The 12,144-nt window shown below is 31.7% G+C and overlaps 1 protein-coding gene and 2 long non-coding RNA genes across 5 annotated transcripts; 1 reads left to right on the top strand and 2 right to left on the bottom strand.

Moving 5' to 3' along the window:
- Window positions 1–2,866: 2,866 nt before the first annotated feature.
- On the top strand, window positions 2,867–3,975 carry LOC107017370. Its single transcript, XR_001456489.2, has 2 exons — window positions 2,867–2,974; window positions 3,719–3,975. It is a non-coding gene; the product is annotated as an uncharacterized LOC107017370 (long non-coding RNA).
- A 2,613-nt stretch (window positions 3,976–6,588) lies between these two features.
- LOC107017245 lies at window positions 6,589–7,289 on the bottom strand. Its single transcript, XR_001456477.2, has 3 exons — window positions 7,215–7,289; window positions 7,082–7,131; window positions 6,589–6,840 (listed from the first exon to the last, which is right to left on the bottom strand). It is a non-coding gene; the product is annotated as an uncharacterized LOC107017245 (long non-coding RNA).
- Window positions 7,290–7,688: 399 nt separating this feature from the next.
- Window positions 7,689–11,878, bottom strand: LOC107015787 (transcription factor TGA1-like). Of its 3 annotated transcripts, none has more exons than XM_015216197.2 (9): window positions 11,618–11,878; window positions 10,497–10,684; window positions 10,331–10,408; window positions 10,158–10,217; window positions 9,976–10,053; window positions 9,811–9,868; window positions 8,992–9,263; window positions 8,538–8,765; window positions 7,689–8,121 (listed from the first exon to the last, which is right to left on the bottom strand). In XM_015216197.2, the coding sequence occupies exons 2-9, from the start codon at window positions 10,659–10,661 to the stop codon at window positions 7,969–7,971; spliced, it is 1,092 nt and encodes a 363-aa protein (XP_015071683.1). In that variant the 5' UTR covers window positions 10,662–10,684; window positions 11,618–11,878; the 3' UTR covers window positions 7,689–7,968. The 3 variants fall into 3 exon arrangements, with proteins under 3 accessions (XP_015071683.1, XP_015071682.1, XP_015071684.1); XM_015216196.2 differs by having other exon boundaries at window positions 10,497–10,680; window positions 11,618–11,873; XM_015216198.2 differs by having other exon boundaries at window positions 10,497–10,664; window positions 11,618–11,872.
- Window positions 11,879–12,144: the final 266 nt, after the last annotated feature.

Raw genomic sequence — 12,144 nt, 5'->3', positions numbered from 1 at the left:
AAAATCACAATTTTTTAAGGTAAAATTATAATCTATTTCTTAAATGTTTATAATTATAAAAATTTCTCAAAACAGATACATTAATCTAATTGGCGAGATACACGAATCTGATGCGCGAGATACATTTTATACATGATACACTAATCTTATGCGAGAGATATATTTTATACATGATACACTAATCTTATGCGCGAGATACACTAATCTGATGCGCAAAGTACATTTTATACATGATACACTAATCTGTGAGATACATTAATTTGATGCGCGAGATACATTGATGTGATACGCGAAAATGAGGGATTTTGAAAATTTATAAAGCTTTTAGGGGATAATGGTAATAAGTAAACTAAAAGGTGAAATTTCCGTGATTAAACCTATTTTAAATGTATTCAGTCAATTCCATTTGTCAATATGTCAATATAGTAGTAATTTACTAGGACAAAATCAAACCTAATCTGTCCAACTCAATTAAATTTGAAGGGGTTATTGCTCCGCTCCTTATGAGTTCAATCAATTTCAACCTATTATTAGTTAGGTTTGATATATAATCTGAATTGGTTTAATTTGATATGTTATGTATAACAATATTAAAAGAGAACTTATACATGTAGTCAGTTAAAAATATCTTAATTATACTCCATATCTATAGTTTGCTAATTACGATTTGTAGCTATATGTTTGAGGGGGGAGAGAGGTGAGCGAGCGAGAGAAGAGAGGCGAGCAACAAAGGACAGATAGTTACAAGAATTATATATGTATATCTATCGAATTGTATATGTATATCTGACACATAAATGTATTATGTAACTGATATCGCTACAAGAAAAACAACTTTTAGCGGCAAGAAATAGACATATTAATAAAGAGTGCTAAAGTCTTTACCGACATCAGTTAAGTGTCATTAGGTCCAATATCGCTAAAGGCTTTAGAAGGGACATATACATAGAGTATTAATTCCCACTAAAAATACATATTTAACAGCAATTGAACTATTGTCGTTAATTTATTGCCGCTAAAGATTATTTTTTATGTAGTTTATACAGATGTACTTGTATATAAGTAACTGATATACAGATGTATTTGTATATCTGGCGAGCGAGAGTGGGAGAGGGAGAAGAGCGAGAAATGACAGAGAGTAGAGAGAGACGAAATGTATATGTATATTAGTCAAAGGATTGTATATATGTAAATGACATACATATGAATTGAGTTGGATTGGATCTTGGCCTGTCATGTAACTTATTACCTAATTCATTTTGACCCACTTCGTTTTTTACCAAAACAAGTTTGAATTGAGTTGGATTTTAAACTATTTGTTATCCTAACCCATTATAACTTTCTAAATTTCACTCAACCTACCCAATTATCACCCCTACGATTTACCTAGCTAGTAAATTTCTTGTCTCTCTGGGGTTTCAATATGAATTGATGAAAACTTGACAAAATATATTCAAAGTAGTGGACTTTAGTGCCTTTTGTGTCATTAAAGTTGTCTAAATTCTATTTAGCTTTATTTGAGTAGTGAATTCCATGGAAAAAAAGAATAGAATTGTGGTCAACCTATATTTATATTTGTATTACCATGTTTATCATTTTCAAATGATCATGAAATGGAAAAAATTGTCCTATAATTAAATTGAAAGGAGCATTAACTTAAACAATTTTTTGAACATATACAAAACAACAATTCATATTAGGAGACAATTTAGTTTCTAACGTTTCTCTACGTTACACTGAATATCACCTATATATTTTCTGCATATAATAGTTCTTGTCGTTATTGAAAAATAAATCTTCGAAGGAGGGGTGGTATAATTGGGAGAAAATTTTAGAAATAGTAACGATAATAGATATAATAGGACTTTAGAGCTATAATTTTTGTAATTGTGCTTTATAGCAATAGCTTTGTTTGCCATGGAGATTGGAGACTGTGGTTTTTATTTTTCGCTAACCCCTTGCAAAGGGTAAGTATATACAAATAGAGGATGCAATTTATATATGAAAGGATATATTTCACTTGTCCATTTGTATATATATTTCGCTTGTGAATAACAAACGTGGTAACTAGTAAGTATATATAAATTATGTATTTATACATTTAAGAATTTTTCTGAATTTCGTTTGTATATTTTGCTTGTCAATATACAAACATGATAACTTATCATGAAATTTTCATAAATCATATATCAATAGCTAGGGTAAAATATACGAACTCTAAATTTATATGACTAGAAACTTTCTCGAACTATACAAATTCAAATTTTATACCATTAGAGACGACCAAATTATACAAATCCTTAATTTATGCAATTAAAAAATTGAAGAGAAATTCACAAAACTATATCCACAATTAAATAATCAACATTATAGCTACATATTACACATCATTCTTTAGATGGTTGCCATTTTTTTTTAGAGATATGCATGAATAATGAAGTAAAAAATGAGTAATTAGATTAAACAAATTGTAAATTGCATTTTTGTTAATTTTAAAAACAGGTTAATAATATAAAATGGATTCGTAAGTTATTGAAAAATGAGTAATTAGATTAAGTAGATTGTAAATTACGATTTTTTTTTAAAAAAACAGTTAATATAAAATGGATTTGTAAGTTATTGACTATTAATGTTGGTACTCAAATCCAAATTAAGCCCACTACTATTCTAGTACTTTATAGATGTTTCACAAACATTCACTAAATTGAACAAAAATAAATGTAGACAAGTCCACCGATGGAAAAATTTAATAAATTGATAAATTAAGATGTCATAAAAGACACTTGTCTCACAATTCTTACTCCTAAACATACTAAGCATCACTTTTTTCCCCTATAAATATTTCTTCACTTTACACTTATAACCACAAAAAAAATTAAATATTACTACTAACAAAAATAGAATAAAATAAAAATGAAGCATTTTCCTACTGTTGCTATCCTACTCTTCTTAGTGCTTCTTCTCTCAACAAATGGTAAGCTAATTAGTACCTTTTTTTTTTAATTTAATATTTATAAAAGGTGTTAACTCGCTCTAAAAGAATTTAGTTAGTGATTATTAAATTATTATTGTTAATTATTTAACGACCTTTAGAGACACTTTAAAGATTTTTTTGATGTAGTGATAATAATTAAAAAAAAGATATTATTGATGTAGTGATAGTAATGAATTTCTTTTACATCTTTATACTTAAAATGAGTTCGTCTGTTTTGTATATATTAAATTTATTTAGCTAAAACTAAAAGAAAAAAAAATAGAGAATGATTTTGGAAGTTTTTGAAGTGTTGTAGAGTACGCATGCTAATATTTGGTGTTTAAATTTCATTTGAATGCCATGTTACATATAGAAAGATTAAAAAATTATATAATATGATAAATCAATTGGGGGAATTGTTGTTAGTGATATGTGGTTATAACAAAGTTAATATATATTCCCTCCAATAAAAAAGAATTAATCATATTTTTTTTTGTCTTTTTATAAAAAAGAATTGACTCTTTTTTTAAATATCTTAATTTTTCACGTGGTATTTTTATGATTACGAGCGTTTTAGTATATTTGTCATAATTTTAATTTAAAATTACAAATTTAAAATAGTTTTTTTTTTAATTTCGTTTCGAGTTACATTAGTTTTTTTTTTTTGTAACACAGGAAATATCATATGTACGTTTGTAATATAAATAATTTTGTTTAGTTAGTAATTTTTGTGGATGATTTCAGAAGAAATAGGAGGTGGAATTAGAAAGACGGATGCAAAACTGTGTCAATATCACAGCGAAACGTTCCATGGGGTGTGTGTGACTGGTAACAATTGCAACCGACACTGTCAGCGAGAAAACTTTGAGGGTGGCCGCTGCCACGGCATTCGCCATTATCGTTGCGTCTGCTATAGAACTTGTTAATTTCTTTTTATTATTTCGAATGCGTTATAAATAATAATAAATATTGCTTGTAATGTAATGATGCTCAATTTTCTTTTTCTATATGATGTACTACTATTAATAATAAATAAGTGATCTGAACCCTTAGTTCAACACTACTATAACGACATTCTACTCTATTTTTGGTCAAGTAAAGCGACAACGCCACAATTGTAAGAGTAATACATACCCAATATGCTGCTAAGTGGTTTATACTAATAAAGTCATATAACATGGTGCCCAAAGTTCATGTGTGGCGAGACGATATTCATGTGTCACTTATATACAATTATACATGATTTCCGGAGTTCAAAAAGTGAAAAATATTAATAAAAATGTTAAAATAGTATATGAGTTTTTTTTAATTAAAATAATTTTGAAGTGTAAAGGGTGAAAAATGTTAATAAAAATTTTAAAATGATATATGAATTTTTTTAAAAATTAAAATGGTAAAATTGCTTATGTAAATAAAATTGCTGGCAGTGATTTGTATAATTTGTTTTTTTTTTTAATTTTTTTTAATATACAAAATCTATATATTTGTTAATTACTTTGTTGATTAAATAATTAAAAAGCCATTGAGCTGTAATTATCATATCTCAAAGGCTTAAGTTATCTACGGTTTTTTAAAGTTGTCCGTATAATTCATTTAGACACTTAAACTAGAGCTAGTAACTATTGAACACTTAAATATGTAAAATGTGTATCTATTAAGCACAAAATAGTAATGTAGCAAATAATATGTACTTCACTTTTCATGGGCGCGTGAAGATGCTCAAATAACATTTTCTATTTTACTTTTTTGAAAAAGTACTTTTTTTTTGCATCATTGACTTGACATTTTAATTAATTAAGAAACCAAAAACAATCACCTTACAATAAAATAAAAAGATGTCTTCTTCCTAGGAGCCCCAACGATTTTCATCCACCATGGTTACCTCCCATGCCACCAACTTTCTCTCACCCTCTCCAACTATTCTTCCATTTTTTCCTCATTTTTACAAGTTTTAAATATTTTGGTTTGAACTCCATTTATTTTGATAAAAAACAACTGAATCAATTTTTTTGATAAAAGTTTGTTATTGTGTAATTGTGATAAATATTTGTCAATAAAAAGAAGATGAAGGTATTGCGTAGGAGGCGTTGTCGATGTTGATAAAACAGAATGAAAGAATAAGGTGATGTTCTATTAGCGTGTTAACGCCGGCAGAACGGGGTAAAGAAGAAGACGAGAGGGTGGGGGTGGGGGAGTTAATTAGAAAAGTTTATTTTATATTCTTAAAATTATTTTTGGATTTTTAAAAAAAATTGAATTTGACCGCCACATGTCGTTGTTTCATTGGTATATTTGTTATATATTTGTGTTTGTACTTCACACATTTTTATTTTTCTAGTGATAGATATTTTGTGTCTAATTGATATAAATTTTGTAAGATTAAAGTGTTCAATGGATACTAACCTCAGTTGAGGTGTCTAAATGAATTATGTATATAACTTTAAGGGGCTACGTGACTTACGCTTATCTCAAATACAAACTCTCATTCACTTAGCCCAAAGATCCAAATAAAAGCTTCACGCATGGTTCTGCTTTTGCTGCATTAAATGGTTAACAGCTGGAAAAATGCAAAATTCTTTTCCTAGCAATGGGAAAGGACCCTAATAATTTGAGTATTATTTTGGTAATTAACATACATATTACAATATGACCAACTCTATATCCGGAGGTACTTCACCTTCAAGATGGAGCTTAGCAAGATCTCTTGCAGTTTGCGCCTCATTAACGAACACAGGGTCAAAAGGGAAGCGAGTGGGCAATGGAGTCGTGGGATCAGAGATGATTTTCTCGAGTGCAATAGTATTTTCCAAGAAGAACTTAACAAGTTCAACATGAGCTGCACCGCTATAAACTAATAATCTTATACTTTGTAGCAGTGCAGTATCTCCAAGTGTCTCAACTTGAGGACGGATCAACAACTTCCAAATTTACCAAAGTTCCTGATCCATGAACTGTCATTGTTTCAAGAAATGGACAGTTCTGTAGAAAGAACTCAAGGACTTTGTCCGTGACATTTACTGATTTAAATAGCAGCACTTTTAGAGACTTGAAGTTCTGTTTGACAGGTGAGAGTATTTGGAGGTCATTAGAATGAGGTATGCAAGAAGAAGAGTCAGAAGAATCACCAAGACCGAGGAGCCATGCTGGAAAAGTATAACAGTAACCAAAATTACGAATGAGCTCTCCACACTTCAATAACTCTAACTCTAGTCTTTGAACATTCCTAGAAAACGCAAATTCAATCCATTTATCAATCTCATAAGGGGCGCAAATTTGTTCAAATCAAAACAAACCCGAAATTGGTCTAGTCTCTGCCCTTTACACATTTGCAAAGTACAGCTGACCCATCTAGGATACTTCTGCATTTGCTTTTCCCGTAGCTTGGGTTGCAAGGCTACTTTATCCAAGGTTTTGGTAGCATCAAAATCAAGCTGATCAATGTATCTCCACAAGCTTAACCACTTGTGTTAGCTGCTTCTTTAACAGTAATTAAAGATAGTATATGTACCAAAACGTCATCAGGTAACTGACTTATGCGATCTTTTGCAATACAAACTCTCTTTTTGACACTATTAAAAAAAAAAGTTTCATCAAATCAATCTATTGTACCATGAATGACAACCAAAATCACCCAACTTTTCAATTAAATCAGACATAACAAATTCCTTTTGATAAGGTAAAGTTTCATGAACAGGGAGGTGCACAAAAATTACTAGCTACATAGCGGTATCACTTACATTCCAAAAACACTGTTATCTCCCTTACACAAAAAGAATTAAATTTTGAATACATCAAATCTTTCAAATAGCTCCTTAGACTTTGTGGGATTGCCAAAAGAGATGTTCTACAGAGTTCCAATTCATGCTCTGATTACCGCAATAAAATCAAATAAGGTAACTTTAAAGGTGCTTAAGACTTCCACAAAACTTGCCAAGGCCAATTTCAAGTCCTATTTGCGTTAAACTAAAGCAACTCTTTCCTGATTATTAAACTATACAATGTAGGAAATTTGTTCATGAAATCGATTTTACCAGTTTTTAATTCAGGCACAGAATTTTATTGTGATAATGAAATTTTACAAGTTATCATGGAAGAATGTTCACTAACCTTATTTAGAGCAAAACTGTGCAGTCGTTTAGCCATGGAATGCGATGAATCTACGATGAATATGGGTAAATCAGTTTCAAAAGAGTTCACTAATCAACAAATGATTCAGACAATACATGTAATATAGCTCTACCTGAACAAGATGAGACTCCCTTTACTCAGCCACAAACAGACCTCTCGCCGGCAAACAGAAGAAGGAAGAGACTAGATAGGCAATATATATATATATATATAAAAGCCCGGGCCCAATATATATTAGTTTAGTTATTTTAAGGAAAAAATTAGCCAGTAATTATTACTTGTGATTAATATTATACATTAACTTGACACAAAATTGTAACAAATAAAGAAAGATTTTTAAAATTTATAATCTAAATCACTCTTTCATTACTTGTATGACTATAAATCATTTTAGTTAAAAGGTAACTCAGAAAATTTTAAATTAATTTATTTTTAGTTAATTATTGAAACGTAAGAATTAAAAAAAAAATTGTGTCACGTGAAATTGGATAGAAATAGTAATAGCATTTGTCCTAAATTTTCCCTATATAGTCAACACACTTTTACTTGTGAACTTACTATACAAAAAAAAACTGAAGTTTCAGCATTCATAGCAAGTTTTCTAGTCTCACATAAATCTTCAGAAACATCCAACAAAATTATTCCATTGCTATATAGCCTATATACAACATCCAAATATATATATATACACAAATTTTCGTTTCCTCGAAAATATGTATTTCAAATACTAGTAAATAGCTAAATCCGCCTAAGCAAGCAAAACTATGATAACGTACATTCCCATTTACAGCTCGAGCATTACCAACAACATCAAACATAATCTAGTTAAGCTCATCGATCCCAGTTGCGTCTGATGAACAGATCATTTAGGTAGGTTTACGAGGACGCGCTGCCCAGAGTGAACTCAGAGCACGAAGACGTTGAACATACTCCCCAAAAGCAAGTAAGCCCCTAGCTGCTTGGTGTGTTGACAAAATAATAGACATTTGTTGTAGTGTTTGCTGTCGAAGGTGATCTGCCTGTTTACAAATCAAAGCAACAACATTACATTATCACTCAAGAATACTGTATCATTGTTGAGACAGTTCATTTTGTAATGACCTTATGTATAAGCATATCTGGTGTACGTGTGTTAGACCTTTCTGTAACAATCATATTCGATTCAAAAATTTCAGTACAATGACCAAGTTTTCTTTAGAACTCGATTTTCGTGTTATGTTATGTATAATACATAACATCTTTTTCGATATTATAGAGGTTTGACAGTGTTTCAAACCTTAGCAGATTTTTAGTTGTAATTGAAGGACCATGTATACTAGTTGAACGTACGCATCAGTTTCTTTCAGGATTACACTCTTTATACTCGATTTTTAGACGATATTGAATGACCATTGAACTCGTTGAGATACAGAACGACAGTGAAAGTGAGACAAACCTGGTTAACAAAGCTCTCCAATGCTTCTAAATTTTCCATTGAAGAAACCATTTGGGAAGTGTAATTTCCAGCTCCCGTGTTCATATTTAGGATGCTCTGAGCCAGAGTCTGCTGAAGTTTATCCATTCCCTGTGTGAGAGCATCTTCAGCTTGCTGGCAACAGTGTCGCAGATTACACACTTTAATGATTTGCTGATCGGCCAAGGGCTCGAGTTGTGGCATCACCACCTGTGTAAAGTTGATATACAATTATAACTCTCGCGATCATTAATGTTCTGCTTCCCATTTGGTGACAAATGAAGTAATATGAAATATACGGTGTCAAATGACCTATACATCAGATAGGATTTGTGCCTAGTTAAGGAAATTTATGCATGAAAAAACGCTACGAGAAACTCAAAAGCAAATGAAGGTAAAATAGTTCAAAAAAGCAGTAAAGTGCACCAGGGACTACATTTATGAGTTCTGATGGCTTGAATCCTCCAATCCAGAGGAAAAAGCGCTCGACGGAAGTTCTCCACATCCCAGACATTAAGTAAAACACGTCAGCTTTGGCGGCATCAGCTTTCATGCGAAAGAGATTGAAATAGTGGCTTAAGACATTTTCTACTAGCAACTGAAGCTCCATATCGCTTACAGGAGACTGCAATATACTCCGCAATTCTGCATTCTTTTTTTGTTGCTCTTCCACCCAGTGGCTGTATTCTATCTCGAATGCAGCTATTCCTGCTTAGGCAGCATTACTTAATTATGAACAAAATCTCTGTATACACTTTAGTAGGCATCAAACAGTCAAAGTAAATGGGCTAATATTCTACTCTAATAGCATGAATTATTAGCTAATGAAATGCCAATGAATTAGAGCACACATGGACGCGCTCGTCTTGTTAGTAAAAGGACAATATGACAGCCTAATGAAACATTATAAGTAGTCTATACTTTCATGTAATACAAAGTGAGTGTCTCCTTCAAAAGGATGGCTAAAGTATACTTTTACGATTTTAATGTAGAAATATCAATAGCCTTACGTTTTATAATACATTGAGATCTCTTAAAGAACAGCTTCATGTAAAGGCACATAAATGTTCAAGAAACAATTAAACTCTGCACCTATAAACTATTTGCATATTATCGTAATCAGCAATCCAGCTTGGCGACTAGTTTCAACGTCAAATTGGTACATCATTCAACACAGGTCAAAAGTTGAGCTAGTAATGATGCCAAGATAAAATGCAAAGGAAACTATCGAGTGACAACTCCTCTATCCATATACCTGGATTAATTGTTCCTAATAGTCCCATATTGCTATTTGAACCTAACATGTATAATCCCTGCAATAAGCCGTTTCATGATGTCAAAGACCGTGATGGAATATAAAATCGGAGCACAGATACATATACTAGTTAGTAAGAAACGCGCAAGGAATGATTCCTCTGACCTGCTGTCTAGCTCTCTCGAGCTCCAATTCGAGTTGTGCCAGCTTCAAACGGCTGGTTTCCAGCTGCTGTACATAGGCCTGTGAAAAGGGTGAAAAAAGAAATCAAGAGGAATTTTATGACTAATAGAATTTCCTAAAACATCTACATGTGCAAGGAAAATTATCAAAAAAGCTTCATTTACCTTTTTCCGCATACGGCTTTTACGAGCAGCTTCACGATTTTGCGCTAAACGTCTTTGTACCTGTCATTCATTTGATATGAAAAGGTATAGTATTACATCAGAGGTTAATCTTTCTACTTATGCATCTTGTGATAGGATACATAAGCTGAAAAGGAGAGAGTCGAGGCACCCACCTTGTCTGAAGAACTCCTCGGTCCTTGATTATCTCCAGAGCCAGAGGGCATATGTTGTTCACCGGACGTATACCCCGACTACAATAAGCACAGGTAGATATTAGCCTGACAACTCGACTACTAACTTGAATTTTATTAGTTAGAACTAGGAAATATGTTGGTTTACCTTGTCATCTGGCCTATCGTTTGGGTGTGAAACCATACATGCATCAGCACTAGGCATAATGTCACCTCTAAACGCGTCTTCCCACACACTCATCTGGTGAAATGGTTCATATATGCCCATCCTTCTTGTGGGGGCAAATTGAGTTGTTGGAGAAGTCATGTTCATGGCCTGTAAATCAGAATTTCTGCCTGAAATGAATTTAATTTCCATCCAGTATGTACTAAAGAAAAATGATATTGCATAACAAGATGGTAAAGGAATAGAACGGAACACTAAAGGTTTGTTTATCCATTCATCAAATCAAAATCTTCTGATACTGCAGACTAATTAACAAAGTTCAGTGGGCTACTTTTAAGTGTTCATGACATGTAAAGCATATGGCTTTTAAACAACATATACACCTTTTCTTTAAGGGAATCATGGACTACTTCTATCTCATATGGAAAGGGTAACGCGGAAGAAATATACGATAGGTAATCAATCGAAAGAGAAACAATGAAATCAACAGAACTGATAAAATGATAAATTATATGAATACTTGGGAACATTCTTCTTTACATACAAACACAAACACACAACAGCAACATGACGATTTACTTGGACTTTCGCCTTTTGAACTCTCAACTCTTACAGAATTTCCAACTATTGCATAATACCAAACAGTAAATGTATCGAAAATGATCCTTTTTGAACTTTAAGCTAAGTAAAAATTATGATAGACTACAACAACACTAGGTGATTTCTTTTCATCCGTTCTACCCTTAGTGGACAGAGTTACTTGTACGTGTTACTAGTGGGAAGTGACACGTATCCCATGGAATTAGCCAAGGTGCGCCCCAGCCAGCCTGGACAGTACTGGTCTTACTGGACACCACAGTTTATCAAGAGAACTAAAATTTGTGGTAAACTATTTTCTTACACATCCATGTTCTAAGGCAAAAATGAAAATTGTGATCTACCTACAAATGGAATTACATAGTGGATTGATTATCAATGTTCTTGACTAAATCTTTAAAAATTACACATGTAATCAAGTGAACACAATGAATATTTTTCAAGTAAAAACAAGAAATTGAGCAAGAACAGAACAATAGGAATTTATATTTAATTAAGTGACTAACCTGTTCATTAGTATTGTGAAGATACTCTTCTTGCAAATTAGAAGCAATTACTGACCTTCTTAGGTATTTAAAGAAACCTTTAAACCAAAAGAGTAAAGAGAATTAAAAAAATAATCTCCATAGCTATAAAGAAGGATAAAGGCAGAGAAGCAAAATGACAAAAGAAATACAACTAAGTACTCAAAGAAGTTGACTGCTTGCTGTCAACTGTTATTGATGCCTATATATTATGATATGACAAAATGTACACACAAATAACATAGAAAAAAAATATTACACACTCACATACTTATATATATATATACTTATATGGTTATGAATCAAGATCTTATTGTAGTCCTAATACATCACAACACCTTAAACTTATGAGTGGTGAGGTAAAGTGTTCCTATTAGATATTTTCGATTTAAATCTTTGAAAAATAAATTATTCGCATAAAAATATATCATTTTATTTAATTATACACATAAATATGTTTAAGATTTTAGGACTTGCAAAAACTAATGTATATAATTAAAGGAAGTGGC

This window comes from Solanum pennellii, chromosome 4, assembly GCF_001406875.1.
Source record: "Solanum pennellii chromosome 4, SPENNV200".
NCBI classification, from domain to species: domain Eukaryota; kingdom Viridiplantae; phylum Streptophyta; class Magnoliopsida; order Solanales; family Solanaceae; genus Solanum; species Solanum pennellii.
Note: the sequence above shows the minus strand (reverse complement) of the source record. Positions and strands in the feature narration are given on the sequence as shown.